General features: G+C 49.0%; 1 protein-coding gene and 1 long non-coding RNA gene across 22 annotated transcripts in view; both read right to left on the bottom strand.

Moving 5' to 3' along the window:
- LOC126983627 (serine/threonine-protein kinase WNK1-like) overlaps positions 1-19,957 on the bottom strand; it is a 167,535-nt gene that overhangs the window by 78,421 nt on the left and 69,157 nt on the right. For 13 of the 21 annotated variants that reach the window (XM_050836479.1, XM_050836498.1, XM_050836480.1 and 10 more), the window contains exons 1-2: positions 10,439-10,887; positions 1,459-2,590 (exon numbers count right to left, since the gene is read on the bottom strand). In XM_050836479.1, coding sequence (XP_050692436.1) covers positions 1,459-2,590; positions 10,439-10,875 — 1,569 coding nt within the window. In that variant the 5' untranslated portion in view covers positions 10,876-10,887. Of the gene's footprint in view, positions 1-1,458; positions 2,591-2,914; positions 3,045-10,438; positions 10,888-14,310; positions 14,409-19,957 lie in introns of those variants that run through there. The other 8 variants (XM_050836489.1, XM_050836487.1, XM_050836495.1 and 5 more) reach the window with 3 other exon arrangements.
- Positions 13,698-14,304, bottom strand: LOC126983633 (uncharacterized). Its single transcript, XR_007736066.1, has 2 exons — positions 14,133-14,304; positions 13,698-13,912 (listed from the first exon to the last, which is right to left on the bottom strand). It is a non-coding gene; the product is annotated as an uncharacterized LOC126983633 (long non-coding RNA).

Consider the following 19,957-nt stretch of genomic DNA (forward strand, 5'->3'; position numbering starts at 1 on the left):
CCTTCCTTCTTTTTTTCTTCCTCCTCTCTCTCTCTCTCTCTCTCTCTCTCTCTCTCTCTCTCTCTCTCTCTCTCTCTCTCTCTCTCTCTCTCTCTCTCTCTCTCTCTCTCTCTCTCTCTCTCTCTCTCTCTCTCTCTCTCTTCCTCCTTTCTCGTCTAACCTTAATTATCTTGTTCATATATTCCTCTCCTTCCCTACTTTTCTCTTCCTTTCTCTTTTCGTTTCCCTTCTCTTCCTTCCCATAACCTTCCCTTCCTTCCTTTCCCTTCCCTTACCTTCACTTCCCTTCACTTTCTTTCTCTTCCCTTCCCTTCACTTCCATTCCCTTTCTTTCTCTTCCCTTCACTTCCATTCCTCTCTCTTCCCTTCCCTTCCTTAACCCTTCCTTTCTCTTCCCTTCGCTTAGTTACCCTTCTCTTCCCTTCCTTTACCCTTCTCCTCCATTTCCTTCCTCTCTCTTCTCTTCCCTTCCCTTCCTTTACCTTACTATTCCCCTTTCCTTAACTTGTCTCATCTTACCTTCCCTTCCCCTCTGATATATTACCTGTTCTCCCGTTCCTCCCCCTCCACCCCACAAACCCTATGACTCATCTCTCTCTCTCTCTCTCTCTCTCTCTCTCTCTCTCTCTCTCTCTCTCTCTCTCTCTCTCTCTCTCTCTCTCTCTCTCTCTCTCTCTCTCTCTCTCTCGAATTTCACGGTGCCCCAATTTACTTTTACTTTTTTTTCCTCTTCCTTTCATTCCCTTCCTTCTCCTCCTCATCCTCCTCTTCTTCCTCTTCTTCCTTCTCTTCTTACCTTCCTGATATACTTTTCTCTCTCTCTCTCTCTCTCTCTCTCTCTCTCTCTCTCTCTCTCTCTCTCTCTCTCTCTCTCTCTCTCTCTCTCTCTCTCTCTCTCTCTCTCTCTCTCTCTCTCTCTCTCACACACACACACACACACACAGACTCTCTCTCTCTCTCTCTCTCTCTCTCTCTCTCTCTCTCTCTCTCTCTCTCTCTCTCTCTCTCTCGTTACGTATATAAATGAAGTCGAAGGAGAGAACATATGGAGGAAAGGAGGGGGGGAGGGGGGAGGAAAGAGGGGGGTGTGCCTAGTTAAGCCATTTACAGGTGCGTCTGCTCACCTGTCTAGCCTACCCCCCTACCCCCCTCTCCTCCTCCTCCTTTTCTTCCTCTTCCTCTCCTCCACTTTTTCTTCCTCGTCCCCATCAGGAAGTAAGCATCTCCCCTTTCATTTTCCTCCTCCTCCTTTCTTCCTCCTTTCTTCCTCCACCATGACAGCGATAATTTCCTATCACCTGAACCGCACGTGACGGCTTGTTATGTCTCTCTCTCTCTCTCTCTCTCTCTCTCTCTCTCTCTCTCTCTCTCTCTCTCTCTCTCTCTCTCTCTCTCTCTATCTATCTTCCTGATGTGGCTTACAGTGTGTGTGTGTGTGTGTGTGTGCCTGGTACTCACCAGCAGCTCGCACCAGGCCACGTCCACGCCGGTGTCGGTGTCCAGGCCGCGGTAGACGGTCTTGAAGGAGCCGCGGCCGATCTCGTGGTCGAACTTGAGGAAGCGGCCGTCCGGGGACTTGTCCACGGCCTCCTCCGCCTCCTCCTCCTCCAGGGGCGCGCGCCGGTCTTCCTCCTCCTCGCGCTCGTCCTTGTCCTTTTCGTCACGCTCGCCCTCCACCTTCTCCTTCTCCGTCAGCGTGGCGGCCTCGCGCGTGCGGTCTTCGCCCTCCCGCGGCGCCGCGGGCTGCGGGCCGTCCTGGGGCTGCCTCGGCCCCGGCCCCAGCCCAGCGCGGTGCTGACCCTCATGCTGCTCCTCGGCGCTGTGCTGCCGCGGTAGGGCGTCACGCGCCGCGGAGTGCCGCTCCTCCTGCACGCTCTGGGAGCGCCGCGGCCGCGGAGACAGCCGCCGCACAGGGCCCGCGGCGGGGGGCGTGGTGGTGGTGATTGTGGTGGTGGTGGTGGTGGCGTGGGCGTCCTCGCCGTTGAGTGCCTCCTTGTCCTCCTCCAGGATGACGGAGCGCCGCTTGGACGCCATGCTGGCCAGGGGGCGGCGCCCCCGCGAAGGGCCGCCGGGGAGCCGCGGTGGGCCGGCCACGGCGCGGCGAGGCACGGGCGTGGAGGTGGTGGTAGGTGTGGTGGTGGTGGAGTCCTCGGGCACGGGGGCTGGGCGCCCTTCGTGTCCTGGCGTGGATCGGGAGCGGGGCAGCGAGCGGCGGAGGGACGAGAGCACGCCGCCGCCGCCGCCTGCCGCCGCCTCCTCGCGCTGCAGCAGGCCCTTGATGCTCGAGGTGAAGGTGGCCGACGTGCGCACCTGGCGGCGGGAGACGGGCGCCGCCACCTCCAGGGGCGCGCGGCGCTCACCGTTCATGGCAGCGGGGGAGGACGCGGCCACGGGGGACAGGCCGCCGCCGCTCGCCGCCGCGGGGCTCGAGGTTCCTCGCGGACGGCCCTTGGACATGGCAGGCGGCGACCCGGGGCCGCCCGCACCGCCCGCACCGCCCCCCGCCTTGGGGCCGGCGCGCCACCCGGTCCCCGTTACGCTGCCGCCGCCCGCGCCGCCCACCCCGCCCACCACGCCGCCATGACCGCACCTGGAACAGAAGGAACACACGCTTAGTAACAGTGCAACACACACACACACACACACACACACACACACACACACACACACACACACACACACACACACACACACACACTGCATGCCGGCACTAACACACGCCACACAGCACCAACACCTGCCACAAATCCCATCACCACGACACACACACGTCACCACACGTCACCCTCCCCCCCCCCCTTCACACGCACATCCACAAGAAATCAAAACTAATGCGTCCAACACTGATGCCTTCCTCTGATCCTCGCCACGCACGCAACACACGCACAAACACACGCACAAACACACGCAGCACCTGGGGAAGCGAGGCAACCCGGCGACCATCGATGAGCGAACGTGTTGCTGCGGGGAGATCACACACACCACTGGCGCACACACACACACACACACACACACACACACACACACCGCAATGATGCTACTACCCCCCCACTCCTCCTCCTCCTCCTCCCTTATCCCCTTCCTCCCCCTCCTCCTCCTCCTCCCAATTCCCCAAGGTCTCAAAGCTGTCTATATCCCCTCCTCTCCTCCCCATCACCTGTTTCTCCCCACTCCCCTTCCTTCCCCTCTTCCCCTCTCCCCTCTCCCCATATGTCTGTCTGTCCGTGTCTCCCCAACTACACCCCATCTCCCCTCCCTCCCCTCTCCTCCCCTACAGCTCAGGGCCATTCGTTACCTCCCCTTCTCCCCACCTCCTCCTCCTCCTCCTCCTCCTCCTATCATTATTCGCTCCCTCACCCTTAGCTCCCCTTTCCCCCTCTCAATCTCCTCTTCCCTCCCCACTCCCATCTTCCCTCCTCCCCAACTGAACCCTTTCACCCATGTTCTCCCCCACTATCTCCCATTCCTTCTCCCCTCCACTCCTTTTCTTCCTTCTATGTATATTCTTCTCTCTCTCCTCCCCTTTCTCCCTCTTCCTCTCTTCTCCCCGTCTGTTCCTTTGTTCCTTCTCCCCAGTCTCTTTCTTCCATACTTTTTGTCCCTCCCCTTCCTCCTCTCCTCCCTCCTCCTCCATTTCCCCTTCCCTCCCCATCTCTCTTCCTCCTCCCCTTTAATCCCTTCCACCCTCCCGCTAACTCTTCTATCTCCTCCCCTTCCATCTCTCTTCTCCCCCACCTTATTGCTCCCTCTAATCCCCTTTCTCTCTCTTCCTTCCTCCCCTTCTCTCTAACTCAACTCCCTCCTCCCCTTCCTCAAATCTATTCTCTTCCCTTCAACATCTATTCCTCCTCCTCCTCCTCCCCTTCCTCAAATCTATTCTCTTCCCTTCAACATCTATTCCTCCTCCTCCTCCTCCCCTTCTCTCTAACTTCACTACCTCCTCCCCTTCCTCAAATCTATTCTCTTCCCTTCAACATCTATTCCTCCTCCTCCTCCTCCTCCTCCCCTTCCTCAAATCTATTCTCTTCCCTTCAACATCTATTCCTCCTCCTCCCCTTTCTCTTCCTTCCTCCATTCCTCCACTTCCCTCTTTCTTCCATCCACTTCCCTTCTCCTCTCCCCACCTCTATTTCTCTCTCTCCCTTCCTCCTCCCTCTCCCCTCTATCTCTTCCTCTTCTGACTCCTCCCTCTCCCCTCCTCCCCTCCCCTCGTACTTACTGACTTACATAACACACATACATATACACATACATACAGAAATTCACACACACACACACACACACACACACACACGGAATGACACACACGCACGCACTGACGCAAAAGAATTAGGATGTCAAGTCCAATCACGTAAACACACACACACACACACACACACAAAAGGACACACAGCATCACGAGAGAGAGACAAACAGATTTAATCCCTCAACAACAAAATAACTTTAAAATAGTCAGATAATCCCTTTGTGACCTCAATAGTGATTAGAAAAGGTTATTATTATTATTTTTTTATTATCTTCATTATTAAAACGATTAGAATAGTAGTAGTAGTAGTAGTAGTAGTAGTAGTAGTAGTAGTAGTAGTAGTAGTAGTAGTAATAATAGTAATAATAATACCTAAATACCTAGATACATACGTTACACATGAATATATATAAGAAAGAAAGAAAAAGTAAGGAAGAAAGGAAGGAAGAAGGAAGGAGGAAGGAAGGAAGGAAAAGGAAAGGAAAAAAGGAAGGAAGAGAAAAAGGATGGAAGGAAGGAAAGATGGAAGGTAGAAAGGACGGCAAAAAAGACGGAAGAAAAGAAAGGAAGGAAGGGAAAGGAATGGAAGGAAAGAAGGAAGGAAGTAAGGAAGAATAGAAACGAAGGAAAAAGAAAAAAATGAAGGATAAAATGGAGAAATAAATAATGAAAGTAAGGAAAAGAACGTGAAAAATAAGAGAGGGGAAGAAAGGAAGTTAACGTAAGAAAAAAAATAAAGAATAAAAATAATTAAGTCAACGTAATAAAAAAAATAAAAAAATAAAAATAATTAAGTCAACGTAATAAAAAAAGTTAAAAAAATAAAAATAATTAAGTCAACGTAATAAAAAAATTAAAAAAATAAAAATAATTAAGTCAACGTAATAAAAAAATTAAAAAAATAAAAATAATTAAGTCAACGTAATAAAAAAAAAATAATAATAATTAAGTCAACGTAATAAAAAAGTTAAAAAAATAAAAATAATTAAGTCAACGTAATAAAAAAAATTAAAAAAATAAAAATAATTAAGTCAACGTAAGAAAAAAAAAATTGACAAAGAAATCCGAGACAAGCCACCGACACCTGTATACCTGCGCGCCTAATTAAGCCTGGAAGATCACGAGGCGCCAGGTAAACACGGCCCCCAATTACCTGGCGAATACGTGTAGTGGTCGCGTTTATGTCCCGTATTGGTGTTGTTGTTTATTGAAGGAGAATGATCAAAGGCTAAGGAATGTTGATAATGATGATGATAATAGAAGAAATAATGATGATGGTAATAATAATAAGATGGTGATGATGGTGAAGAAGAAGAAGAAAAAGAAGAAGAAGAAGAAGAAGAAAGAAAAGACAACGACGACAACGAAGAAGAAGAAGAAGAAGAAGAAAAAGAAGAAGAAGAAGAAGAAGAAAAAGAAGAACAAGACGAATAGCAGAACAATAAGGTGTGTGTGTGTGTGTGTGTGTGTGTGTGTGTGTGTGTGTGTGTGTGTGTGTGTGTGTGTGTGTGACGTCACAAAAAGACCCATTAAGTGTTATTATGACTCATTCTATCAGCCCTGGAGGATGACGAACAAACTAACACACAAACAAACGAGAAGAGAAATCATAATAAACAACAAAATAACTGTTCTCGTTTTCTCCTTAAAAAAAAAGAATAAAGAAAAAATAAACAAATAAATAAATAAACGTAAATAAAATAAATCCAAGGCTTTTTATCTATTTTTCTTGTATTTTTTTCTAGTTGTTTAAAATCTACGAATAACCCAAAATCTCTCTCTCTCTCTCTCTCTCTCTCTCTCTCTCTCTCTCTCTCTCTCTCTCTCTCTCTCTCTCTCTCTCTCTCTCAATTTTCTTTCACACTTTCTCAGTCCTTCAACTTTTTCTCCACATTCCTCCACTTTATATCCCTCTCTTCCTCCCTCCACCTTCCTGCTTTTCCTCCATCCACATTCCCTCCCTTTAGCTTTCCCTCCACCCTCCTTTCTCTCTCTAACTCTTCTTTCCTCCACTTTTTCAGCTTCCCTTCCACTTACCCTCCTTCCCTCCCTCCACTTTTTCGCTCTTCTTCCACTCTTCAGCTTCCCGTCCACCCTTCCCTCCTTCCACCCTTCCTCCCTCCACTTATCACCCTCCCTCCTGTTCTTCCTTCCTCCCTCCACTTATCACCCTCCCTCCTGTTCTTCCACTTTTCTGCTTCCCGTCCACCCTTCCCTCCCTCCTGTTCTTCCACTCTTCAGCTTCCCGTCCACCCTTCCCTCCTTCCACCCTTCCTCCCTCCACTTAATCACCCTCCCTCCTGTTCTTCCACTTTTCTGCTTCCCGTCCACCCTTCCCTCCTCCCTCCACTCTCTAGCTTTCCATCCACTCTTCCTCCCTCCACTTAATCAGTTCCCCTTCCACTCTCCCTCCTTCCCTCCACTTTTTAGCTGTTATTCCACCCTTCCCTCCTCCCTCCACTCTCTAGCTTTCCATCCACTCTTCCTCCCTCCACTTAAACAGTTCCCCTTCCACTCTCCCTCCTCCCCTCCACTTTTTAGCTGTTATTCCACCCTTCCCTCCTCCCTCCACTCTCTAGCTTTCCATCCACTCTTCCTCCCTCCACTTCATCAGTTCCCCTTCCACTCTCCCTCCTTCCCTCCACTTTTTAGCTGTTATTCCACCCTTCAGCTTCCTGTCCACCCTTCCCTCCTCCCTCCACATTCCATCTTTTTGCTACCCACCCCAGGCCCGTATTCCACATCTAGAAAAAACCGAACTGGTGTGGATACAATGTTACAAAACCACAATCACGCGTCAGTAACCAACCCACATGTAACGACCCCCCCCCCCCCCAGCCCCGCCCAGCCCCCCTCACCTCCCACCTCTCTCTCTCTCTCTCTCTCTCTCTCTCTCTCTCTCTCTCTCTCTCTCTCTCTCTCTCTCTCTCTCTCTCTCTCTCTCTCCTGGATACTGAAAATTAAAAGCCATTTCTAGTCCAAGAAAATACACGGCCCTTTCCTAACGTCCTCCTCCTCCTCCTCCTCCTTTTTCTTAAACCTAGTTTTCTCAAGTTCTTAGTAACCTTCTTGAGTAATCCTCCTCCTCCTCCTCCTCCTCCTCCTCCTCCTCCTCCTCCACCTCCCCCTCCTCTTTCCTCCACTCATCTCCCATTATATTACGTAGAGAGAGAGAGAGAGAGAGAGAGAGAGAGAGAGAGAGAGAGAGAGAGAGAGAGAGAGAGAGAGAGAGAGAGAGAGAGAGAGAGAGAGAGAGAGAGAGGTGGGGGGTAGGAAAAGTTCTCACTATCTATCTCTCTCCTTTGACGTAATTGGAGGAGGAGGAGGAGGGGGAGGAGGGGGCATTGTGGGTATCAAAAATATAACAAATAAAACTCATCTCCATTATCCAGAGTTGCGCAGTCTCTCTCTCTCTCTCTCTCTCTCTCTCTCTCTCTCTCTCTCTCTCTCTCTCTCTCTCTCTCTCTCTCTCTCTCTCTCTCAACAAACACGCGTCAGCATCTTCTTATGTGTGTTTATGTATTATTTTTTTTTTTTAGTGGTAGTAGTAGTAGTAGTAGTAGTAGTAGTAGTAGTAGTGTCATTCATTACTACTACTATTACTACTACTACTATTACAACTGTTACTACTACTACTACTACTACCATTATTATTATTATTATTATTATTATTATTATTATTATTATTATTATTATTATTATCAATGCACTTAATGAGATGAAAGGAGGACAAGTGAAAGGCGAAGAGGAAGAGGAGGAGGAGGAGGAGGAGGAGGAGGAGGAGGAGGAGGACAAATAATGGGAGGAAAATAATGAGGACATGTCAAGGAAGGGGAAGAAAGGGGAGGGAAAGAAGAGAGAGAGAGAGAGAGAGAGAGAGAGAGAGAGAGAGAGAGAGAGAGAGAGAGAGAGAGAGAGAACCTGCCAGCCCTTCCCTGTTTTCCCCTGCCAAGTGTGTCACCGTTTGAAGAGGAGGAGGAGGAGGAGGAGGAGGAGGAGGAGGAGGTCGTATACTCTTGCTTATTCATAATTACTTGCACACATCTGACCTTTAAAATCCTCTTTCTCTCTCTCTCTCTCTCTCTCTCTCTCTCTCTCTCTCTCTCTCTCTCTCTCTCTCTCTCTCTCTCTCTCTCTCTCAAATGCCACCCGTTTGTGTCCTCGAAGCAAACACACACACACACACACACACACACACACACACACACACACGGAGGCTGAGGTGTATTGCAAACATCCTTTTCTCTCTCTCTCTCTCTCTCTCTCTCTCTCTCTCTCTCTCTCTCTCTCTCTCTCTCTCTCTCTCTCTGAAAGTTCTAAGAAATATAGTTCGGGATGTGTGTGTGTGTGTGTGTGTGTGTGTGTGTGTGTGTGTGTGTGTGTGTGTGTGTGTGTTTTGCAAAATTTATTAGTATTGAAAGGAGAAGAACGTGATGGAATTGTACTGAATGGACACACACACACACACACACACACACACACACACACACACACACACACACACACACACACACACATATTGGCTGACAGATTTAATGTACAAGAAAAGATTGGAAAAGTAGTGTTTGAGAGAGAGAGAGAGGTGACATGATTGCAGAGTTCAGGGCAATACAAAAAGTAGAACATACTGATTAAGGTATTTGTATGAGATGAACCTATGAAGAGGACATGAGAGGATAAAAGGAAGTTGAAAACACTTAGGCCTATATCCTCCAACATTTGGGGGCTCACCCACCCACACTTGGTACTTTGGTAGAGGTTGTGTTAGTGTTTCCATGGGTAGTGTTATGAGCCTGGTGATAGTTTGACAAGGCTTTGGTAGAGGTTGTGTTAGTGTTTCCATGGGTAGTGTTATGAGCCTGGTGATAGTTTGACAAGGCTTTGGTAGAGGTTGTGTTAGTGTTTCCATGGGTAGTGTTATGAGCCTGGTGATAGTTTGACAAGGCTTTGGTAGAGGTTGTGTTAGTGTTTCCATGGGTAGTGTTATGAGCCTGGTGATAGTTTGACAAGGCTTTGGTAGAGGTTGTGTTAGTGTTTCCATGGGTAGTGTTATGAGCCTGGTGATAGTTTGACAAGGCTTTGGTAGAGGTTGTGTTAATGTTTTCGTGGGTAGCGTTATGAGCCCAGTGATAGTTTGACAAGGCTTTGGTAGAGGTTGTATTAGTGTTTCCATGGGTAGTGTTATGAGCCTGGTGATAGTTTGACAAGGCTTTGGTAGAGGTTGTGTTAGTGTTTCCATGGGTAGTGTTATGAGCCCAGTGATAGTTTGACAAGGCTTTGGTAGAGGTTGTGTTAATATTTCCATGGGTAGTGTTATGAGCCCAGTGATAGTTTGACAAGGCTTTGGTAGAGGTTGTGTTAATATTTCCATGGGTAGTGTTATGAGCCCAGTGATAGTTTGACAAGGCTTTGGTAGAGGTTGTGTTAACATTTCCATGGGTAGTGTTATGAGCCCAGTGATAGTTTGACAAGGCTTTGGTAGAGGTTGTGTTAACATTTCCATGGGTAGTGTTATGAGCCCAGTGATAGTTTGACAAGGCTTCTGCATCGTGAACACCAAAACCACTCGTGAGAACCCGACTAATCTCCTTTGTGGTCCTTGTAAATAATGGTTGTGAGTCGAAAGCGCCAAAGAATACGAGATCAAATGTTCCAAAGACGTAAAAAAAGAAATGTTTAAAAATATATAAACAAATTCAGCTTTCCCAATAGACGCAATGAATAAGAGATTAAGTTGGACAAAAAGATCATTGTATAAAAAATTCAATAGGCTGAATAGTAAGTTTGATTGATTTAGACTGACGAGACCCAACGAGCGTAGATACTTTGCGGCATATCAGGTAAATACATACACACATACATACATACATACAGACCGACAGACAGAAATACACATACAGACAGACATACACAAAAAGACAAAAGAGACAGGCCAGACAACACACACACACACACACACACACGGTCAAGGTCACCCTTTAAGAAGGTTTCCCGAGAGAGAGAGAGAGAGAGAGAGAGAGAGCTGGCTTCCATTAGGTCGAACTTTCTCTCAGATGACTCAGAAAACACACACACACACACACACACACACACACACACACACACACCTCCCCTCCCCCAATTCCACCCCCTCACCCCCTCCCCCTTTCACAAACACACAAACATACAAACAAACAAACAAACAAACAGTACCATTTCATTTCAATCGTCTCATTCTCTTCCTCCTTTTCTTTAATGAGACTTTCCTTCACGTCTTCCTCCTCCTCCTCCTCCTCCTCTTCCTCTTCCTCCTTGTCCTCCTCTTCTTCCTCTTCCTCTACGTCTTCGGCCTCCTCCTCAGACGCAAGGGGGGGCTGGAGGAGGAGGGGTCGGGACAGCTCGGGGGAGGAGGAGGGGGAGGAGGGAGCCGGGGAGGGGGGCGTGGGGGTAGAGGATTTGGAGGAGGGAGGGGATTTCAGTTCCAGGGGAGAAGGGGAGGCCGGGGGTGGCGTGGGGGGGCGTGGGGGGCGGGGGGTGCACCAGGACACGCACCACCTGTAGAGGCTTCTCCCCCAGGTGACCCCAGCGCGCACACACCTCACGGGCAGGTAACTCTCTTCGCCAGGTGTATGGGACGTGGCTGTGCCCATGCCGGGGGAGGGAAGGGGAGGGGTACTGGTTTTGGAGGGGAACTGACGGGGAAAGGGGTTGGATAATGGGGGTTGACAGAGGGGAGGGAGGAAATGACAGGGGAGGAGGAATTGACAGGGGAAGGGAGGGAGGAGGGGGGGACTGGCTGACGGGGGAAGGGAATGGAAAGGAGGATTTGACAGAAGGGGAGGGAAGTAGAGAGTTGGCAAGGGGAGGGGAGGGGAGAGGGTGAACAGGTGGAAAATGACAGGGGGGAAAGGATGCGAGGGGTGGTTGGCGTGGGGAGGGGGGGGGAGGGGAGGGGACTGGTTGGGGGGGGTGACAGGGGGAGCTAACGTCAGGCCATGGTTAGTAGGGCAAAGTGGGGGGAGGGGAGGAAGGGGTGGAGGGGGAGGAAGGAAGGGGTGGAGGGGAGAGGAAGGAAGGGGTGGAGGGGGGAGACTAGGAGGGGTGGAGGGGGCTTGAAGGTGGGGGGGACTTAAAGGGTGTGGTCTTGAAGGGGAGGTGATGGGTACTTTTTAAGGGGGGGAGTGAGTTGATGGGGGTAATTTGAAGGGAATGTAGGTTGAAGGGAGTCTGAATTGAAGGGAATTTGGTTAACTTTATTGGGGAGGGTTGATGGGGCAATGAGTGAAGGGGGGTGGCTTGATGGGAAGTAAAATGAAGGGGGCTTAGAATGAAGGGGACTATGTTTTTCAAGGAGCCGTGGAATGAAGGGAACTTTTGAAGGGAAGTAAAATGAAGGGGGCTTAGAATGAAGGGGACTATGTTTTTCAAGGAGCCGTGGAATGAAGGGAACTGATTTGAAAGGGCCACTATTGAAGGGAACTTTTGAAGGGAAGTAAAATGAAGGGGCCTTAGAATGAAGGGGACTATGTTTTTTAAGGAGCCGTGGAGTGAAGGGAACTGATTTGATGGGGCAAGGAAGGAAAGGGACACTATTTATGGGAACTTTTGAAGGGGAACTAAAATGAAGTGTTTGGACTGTTTTGAAGGGATTAGAAAGGAAGGGGAGTGTTTTGAAGGGGATTAGAAAGGAAGGGGAGTGTTTTGAAGGGGATTAGAAAGGAAGGGGAGTGTTTTGAAGGGGATTAGAGAGGAAGGGGAGTGTTTTGAAGGGGATTAGAGAGGAAGGGGACTGTTTTGAAGGGGATTAGAAAGGAAGGGGACTGTTTTGAAGGGGATTAGAAAGGAAGGGGACTGTTTTGAAGGGATTAGAAAGGAAGGGGACTGTTTTGAAGGGGATTAGAAAGGAAGGGGACTGTTTTGAAGGGGATTAGAAAGGAAGGGGATTAGAAAGGAAGGAGACTGTTTTGAAGGGGATTAGAAAGGAAGGGGATTAGAAAGGAAGGGGACTGTTTTGAAAGGGATTAGAAAGGAAGGAGACTGTTTTGAAAGGGATTAGAAAGGAAGGAGACTGTTTTGAAGGGGATTAGAAAGGAAGGGGACTGTTTTGAAGGGGATTAGAAAGGAAGGGGACTGTTTTGAAGGGGATTAGAAAGGAAGGGGAGTGTTTTGAAGGGGATTAGAAAGGAAAGGGATTGTTTTGAAGGGGATTAGAAAGGAAAGGGATTGTTTTGAAGGGGATTAGAAAGGAAGGGGAGTGTTTTGAAGGGGATTAGAAAGAAAGGGGAGTGTTTTGAAGGGATTAGAAAGGAAGGGACTGTTTTGAAGGGATTCGAAAGGAAGGGGACTGTTTTGAAGGGGATTAGAAAGGAAGGGGACTGTTTTGAAGGGATTAGAAAGGAAGGGGATTAGAAAGGAAGGGGACTGTTTTGAAGGGGATTAGAAAGGAAGGGGACTGTTTTGAAGGGGATTAGAAAGGAAAGGGATTGTTTTGAAGGGGATTAGAAAGGAAGGGGAGTGTTTTTAAGGGGATTAGAAAGGAAGGGGAGTGTTTTTAAGGGGATTGTTTTGAAGGGGATTAGAAAGGAAGGGGAGTGTTTTGAAGGGGATTAGAAAGGAAGGGGACTGTTTTGAAGGGGATTAGAAAGGAAGGGGAGTGTTTTGAAGGGGATTAGAAAGGAAGGGAGTGTTTGAAGGGATTAGAAAGGAAGGAGTGTTTTGAAGGGGATTAGAAAGTAAGGGGATTGTTTTGAAGGGGATTAGAAAGGAAGGGGACTGTTTTGAAGGGGATTAGAAAGGAAGGGGAGTGTTTTGAAGGGGATTAGAAAGGAAGGGGAGTGTTTTGAAGGGGATTAGAAAGGAAGGGGAGTGTTTTGAAGGGGATTAGAAAGGAAGGGGAGTGTTTTGAAGGGGATTAGAAAGGAAGGGGAGTGTTTTGAAGGGGATTAGAAAGGAAGGGGAGTGTTTTGAAGGGATTAGAAAGGAAAGGGATTGTTTTGAAGGGGATTAGAAAGGAAGGGGAGTGTTTTGAAGGGGATTAGAAAGGAAGGGAGTGTTTTGAAGGGATTAGAAAGGAAGGAGTGTTTTGAAGGGGATTAGAAAGGAAGGATTGTTTTGAAGGGATTAGAAAGGAAGGGAGTGTTTTGAAGGGGATTAGAAAGGAAGGGAGTGTTTTGAAGGATTTGAAAGGAAGGGGAGTGTTTTGAAGGGGATTAGAAAGGAAGGGGAGTGTTTTGAAGGGGATTAGAAAGGAAGGGGAGTGTTTTGAAGGGGATTAGAAAGGAAGGGGACTGTTTTGAAGGGGTTTAGAAAGGAAGGGGAGTGTTTTGAAGGGGGCTATTTTGAAGGGGCACAAAAGGAAGGGGGCAATTGGCGGGGGTGCTGACTTGTAGGGGACGCGTTTCAAGGTCAGCTCAGGTCACATCAGGTCACTTTCTGGTCCAATAAACATCCCTCTCCCCTGCCCCGGCCTCTCCCTCCTCTACGTGACCACATGATAAACAGGTCAAGTCTCTGTCTTTGACCTGACCTGGGGCTGGTGGGGGTCACGTGCTGGGGGGGGGGAGTGAGAGGGGGTTGGTGATGACAGTAGTTTCATCACCACTCTTATGTGTCACCACCACCACCACCACCACTATCACCACTGAGGAAGGCCGGTGTTGAGTTAGTGAAGCTTGTTAGATTCATCACCTCTATCATCACCACTTCAGAATCATCACCACTGCCACAATCACCACCACGGACACCACTTAAGAATCATCACCATTTCTTAAAGTCACCACCACAGACACCACAACTGCGTCATCACCACACAATCACCACCACATCAACACCAAATTCGCAAGCCATGGAGGTGAAGGAATGAGGTTTTTAATAAGGGTGATGAACGAGTTAGCACCACAGTCATCACCACTTCAGAATCATCACCACCACAGACACCACAACTGCGCCATCACCACACAATCACCACCACATCAACACCAAATTCGCAAGCCATGGAGGTGAAGGAATGAGGTTTTTAATAAGGGTGATGAACGAGTTAGCACCACAGTCATCACCATCACCACACAGTCATCACCACCACTCACAGGCGTCCCCACAACACCACGGGCACCGGTAACGCCACTGTATGAACTGGTGATACTGGTGATGAGCCGAGCAGCACCACCATCACCACCACGGGGAATGACGGACTGAGGTGGTGGTGAGTGCGAGTCTGTGTGTGTGTGTGTGTGTGTGTGTGTGTGCAACAGGTATGTGATGGTGGTGGTGGTGATGGTGGTGGTGTTTGCCTTCCTAGAGATAGTGGTGGTGGTGGTGGTGGTGGTGGTGATGATTGCTGCAAGTGTGTGTGGTTAGGAGGTGGAGGAGGTGGTGGAGAGGAGGTGGTGGTGGTGGAGGTGGTTGGCTTTTTTCAACTCCACCACCATGGCAGCCATCCAAGAGAGAGAGAGAGAGAGAGAGAGAGAGAGAGAGAGTGCTAAGGTGAGATGGTGATGGTAGAGGAGGAGGAAGAGGAGGAGGAGGAGGAGGAGGAGAAGGAGGAGGGGTAATTTCTCCTCCAGGAAACCCCACAATCCCCTTCACTAACCATCCCCAATACTTCCTCCCCTTCCTCCTCCCCTTCCCTCCCCTTCCTCCCCATCTCTCTTCCTCTTCCTCTCCCTTCTTCCCCATTTTCCTCCACCTTCTGAACCTCATCCTGTTTCTTCTCCATCCTCCTCCTCCTCCTCCTCTTCTTCCTCCTCCTCCTCCTGCCCAACCTCCTCAGTTACCAAGTAGTGTATTTTCTCTCCAAGCACAGTTGCCAACCTCTCTTACCTCAGCCAGTGTTACCAATATCCCAGTCTCTCTCTCTCTCTCTCTCTCTCTCTCTCTCTCTCTCTCTCTCTCTCTCTCTCTCTCTCTCTTCTTTTATTCGTTTTCTCTCTCAGATTGGTCCTCCTCTTCTTCTTCCTCCTCCTCCTCCTTTTCTCCTCCTTCCACTTCGATTCTCCTCCTCCTTCTCCTCCTCCTCCTCTTCCTCCTCCTCATTATTCTGCTATTTTTACGACGTTCTCCTCCTCCTCCTCCTCCTCTTCTTCCTCCTCCCCCTCCTTATCGTCTTCCTCCTCTTCCTTCTTCTTATCTATTATCTTTTGTCCTTGAAACTCTCTCTCTCTCTCTCTCTCTCTCTCTCTCTCTCTCTCTCTCTCTCTCTCTCTCTCTCTCTCCAAAGCCCTCCTCCTCAATTGCTTCCTTCCCTCTCCAACGTCACCACTTCCTCCTCCTCTTCCTCCTCCTTCTCTTCCTCCTCCTCCTCCTCCTCCCGGGGATTGGTGTGAGGTAACTATGACGTCAGAAAGGGAGGGAGAGAGGGAGGAGGGAGGGGAAGGGAGGAAGGAAAGGTTAAAGGGACGATACGAGGAGGAGGAGGAGGAGGAGGAGGGAGAGAGAAAATGGAGGAGGTAGAAGAGAAGAGGAAGATAAATTAAAGGAGGAAAAGGAGAATTTGAAAAGAAGGAAGAAAAAGAAGTAGAAGAAGAAGAGGAGGAGGAGGAGGAGGAGGCAAGTGAGGGGAAAGTATGGGAAAGGAGGGAAATGGGACGTATGGAAATGGGGAAGGAGAACAAAGGAGGAGGAGGAGAAGGAGGAGGAGGAAGAAAAAGAAGAAAAAAAGGGGAAGGAAAGAGAGGACAGAATGAGGACACGGCTGAGAGAGAGAGAGAGAGAGAGAGAGAGAGAGAGAGAGAGAGAGAGAGAGAGAGAGAGACAAAGGGCGTGAGTGAGGGGAAGGAAGGGGAAGCATAAGACCACTGATAATAAAGAGGGGGCGGGGAACAGAGGAAGGAAACATGGAAGCACGGAGAAGCAGGCCACAGTAAGCTGGAAGTCCCATTATACGAGTCTCCCTGCTTTCGAGATTAACAAGTTCAATGACCTTTGGAGCCTGGTAAATCACTTGTGTGTGCGTTTGTGCGTGCGAGAACGTTCAACACTCACTCCTCTCGCTATATATAAACGGTCATGATATCACTGACTTATATAAACATTTCTATCGCCGAATACTACTTCATGGATATTGGTCTCGTGGTTAATGATATGTGACGTAAGGAAGAGCAAGGAAGGAGTGGAGGAAGGGGAGAGAGGAAGAGAAAAGGGAGTAGGGAGGGTGAGGAGAGGGTAGAAAAGGAGAGGAAGAGAGGAAGGAAGGGAAAAGGGAGAGTAGGGAGGGATAGAGAGAGGAAGGGGAGGGAGGAAAAAAAAGGGAGAGTAGGGAGGGTGAGGAGAGAGTAGAAAAGAAGAGGAAGAGAGGAAGGAAGGGAGAAGGGAGGAAAAAGGGAGAGTAGGGAAAGATGGAGAGAGGAAGGGGAGGAAAAAAAAGGGAGTAGGGAGGGTGAGGAGAGAATAGAAAAGGAGAGGAAGAGAGGAAGGAAGGGAGAAGGGAGAGAAAAGGGAGAGTAGGGAGGGTGAGGAGAAAGAATAGGAAAGGAGAGGAAGGGAGAAGGGAGAGACAAGGGAGAGAGTAGGGAGGGTGAGGAGAAAGAATTGCCTCCCTTTCCTTTTTACTTCCCCTTAACCCTTTCTCTTCTTCCCTTCCTTCACCTCCTTTTCATTTCCCACGAATTCGACGTTTGAGAGGAAAGGGGCTGTTTTGAAGGGGACTTTTCTGAAGGGTCACGAATAGAAGGGGGGACTCTTGACTTGTAGGGGACTCGTTACAAGGTCAACTCCAGTCACATCAGGTCATTTTCTGGTCCAATCAGCATCCCTCTCGGCCTCTCTTGTACCCATTCACCTCCTGCAAAACGTCACTGTATATCCTAGTAGAGGTCCCTCCAACGAGCTATTCCAAGGTAATGTTACTCCCGGCGTCTTGCACTTTAATTTTTCTTTTTATATTTCTTTTCTTTGTTTTTCTTTATTCTTTTTTTTACTTTTTTTACAGCCAGACTTGCAGTGGCTTCGTGTGCTTCAAGAGGAGGAGGAGGAGGAGGAGGAGAAGAAGGAGGAGGAAAAGGAGAAGAAGGAGGAGAAGGAGGAGGAGGAGGAGGAGGAGGAGGAGGAGGAGAGGACGTAAAAGGAGGGGAAAAAAAGAGGAACGACTGAGAGAGAGAGAGAGAGAGAGAGAGAGAGAGAGAGAGAGAGAGAGAGAGAGAGAGAGAGAGAGAGAGAGAGAGAGAGAGAGAGAGAGAGAGAGAGAGAGAGAGAGAGAGAGAGAGAGAGGAAGAGGAGGAAGAGGAGGAGGAGGAGGAAGAAAAGGGAGGAAGAGAGGAAGGAGGGAAGAGGAGGGAAGGAAGGAAGAAAGGGGAAGAAGGAAGAAGAGGGAAAGGAATGAGAAAGGAAGGGAAGGGAAACGAAGGGAGTCAGAAAGGGAGAGGGGGAGAAAGGGAGGAAAAGGGGAGAGAAGATACAAAATAAGGGAGGGAAGAGAAGGGAGAGAGAAAAAGGGAGAAGAGGGAGATAATGATGTAAGGACCTATTTTGGGGAAGGGAGAAGAAAAAGGGAGATTAAGGAAGGGAGGAATGGAGGGGAAGGGAGGGGAAACTGACTGTGTGTGTGTGTGTGTGTGTGTGTTTCAGGTAGAATAACATATATACATTTTCCTCCTCCTCTTCTTCCTTCCCTTCCTCCTCCTCCTCCTCCTCTCACCCTCCTCCTCCTCCTCCTCCTTCTGCTCCTCCTCCTCCTCCTCCTCCTCCTCTTCGTCCCCAACCAAGTATTGATTATGGTCTGGAAATTCCCCTTCCTCTTCCTCTTCCCCTTCCCTCCCCTTCCCCTCCCCTTCCCTCCCCTTCCTCTTCCCTTCCCTCCCGTTTCCTTCACTTCTTTCCTTCCCTTCTCCTCCTTTTCCCCTCCTCTTCTCTTTTCCTTTTCTTTCTCTTCCATTCCCTTCCCTCCTTCTTCTCTTCCCCTTCCTCTCTCCTCCCTTTTCCTCCACTTTTTCCTTTTCATTCTATTCTCTTTCCTGTGTGTGTGTGTGTGTGTGTGTGTGTGTGTGTGTGTGTGTGTGTGTGTGTGAAAATCACAAATAAATCAATGCAGACGACAGGTTCTTTATCTCTCTCTCTCTCTCTCTCTCTCTCTCTCTCTCTCTCTCTCTCTCTCTCTCAATATCCCACACTGTGAGAAAATAAATTTGGTCCTGTTTCTCTCTCTCTCTCTCTCTCTCTCTCTCTCTCTCTCTCTCTCTCTCTCCACCCACACACACACACACACACATCTGTTCGCGTGACTTGTGTGTGTGTGTGTGTGTGTGTGTGTGTGTGTGTGTGTGTGTGTGTGTGTGTGTGTGTGTGTGTGTGTGTGTGTGTGTGTTACGTCACGCTACTCCAGGTTCACGTTTTGGATGACCTTGAACCGCTAGATAGGGAGAGGAAGGGAGGGAGAGAGAGAAGAAGGGAGGGAGTGGGGAGAGGAAGGAAGGGACGGGGGGGGGGAGAAAGGGAGATTAATATAAGATACAGAAAGGGGATTGGAAGAGAAGGGGCGTGAAGGGAAGGGAAGGGAAGGGGCGTGAAGGGAAGGGAAGGGAAGGGAAGGGAAGGAAAGGGAAGGGGAGTGAAGGGGAGGGGAGGGGAGGGGAGGGGAGGGAAGGGAAGGGAGAAAATGGAGATTGAAAGCAAAGAGAAGGGAGAAGGAGGTTGGAAAGGGAGAGGAAGGGAAGATGAAGGGAAGGAAAGGGAAGGGAAGGGAAGGGAAGGAAAGGGAGGAAGAGAAGGGAAAGAGAAGGAAAGGGAAGGGAAGGTTAGGAAAAGGAAGGGAAGGGAGAAAAGGGAGATTGAAAGCTAAGGGAAGGGAGGAGGTTGGAAAGAGAGAGGAAGGGAAAATGAAGGGAAGGAAAGGGAAGGGAGAAAAGGGAGATTGAAAGCTAATGGAAGGGAAAGGTAACTGAAAAGGGAGAGGAAGAAATTATGAAGGGAAGGGAAGGGAAGAGAAAGGAAGGGAAGGAAGAAAAGGGAAATTGAAAGATAAGGGAAGGGAGAAGAAGATTGGAAACTGAGAGGAAGGGAAGATGAAGGGATGGGAAGGAAAGGAAAAAGGAAGGGAAGGGAAGGGAAGAGAAGGGAAGGGAAGAAAAGGGAAATTGAAAGATAAGGGAAGGGAGAAGAAGATTGGAAACTGAGAGGAAGGGAAGATGAAGGGATGGGAAGGAAAGGAAAAAGGAAGGGAAGGGAAGGGAATTGAAGGGAAGGGAAGGGAAGAAAAGGAAAATTGAAAGCTAAGAAAAGGGAGAAGAAGATTGGAAACTGAGAGGAAGGGAAGATGAAGGGAAGGGAAGAGAAGGAAAAAGGAAGGGAAGGGAAGGGAAGGGAAGGGAAGGAAAAGGAAGGGAAGGGAGAAAAGGGAGATTGAAAGCTAAGGGAAGGGAGGAGGAGGTTGGAAAGGGGGAGGAAGGGAAGATGAAGGGAAGGGAAGAGAAGGAAAGGGAGGAAGGGAAGGGAAAGAGAAAAGGAGAGAACGACAAAATAAGGGGCGAAAGAACCGGGACACGAGCGAGAGAGAGAGAGAGAGAGAGAGAGAGAGAGAGAGAGAGAGAGAGAGAGAGAATCACCGCTATCTGAAACATTTCCATCAGTATCTCCACCACTACCATTCCTCTCTCTCTCTCTCTCACTCTCTCTCTCTCTCATGCCAAAGGGAGCAAGGCTAAGAAGAAAACAAATATTCCCTTTGTTTTAGGAGGAGGAGGAGGAGGAGGAGGAGGAGGAGGAGGAGGAGGAGGAGGAGGAGGAGAGAATTCAGGAAAGGTT

This window comes from Eriocheir sinensis, chromosome 54 (genome assembly GCF_024679095.1).
Source record: "Eriocheir sinensis breed Jianghai 21 chromosome 54, ASM2467909v1, whole genome shotgun sequence".
Classification (NCBI taxonomy): domain Eukaryota; kingdom Metazoa; phylum Arthropoda; class Malacostraca; order Decapoda; family Varunidae; genus Eriocheir; species Eriocheir sinensis.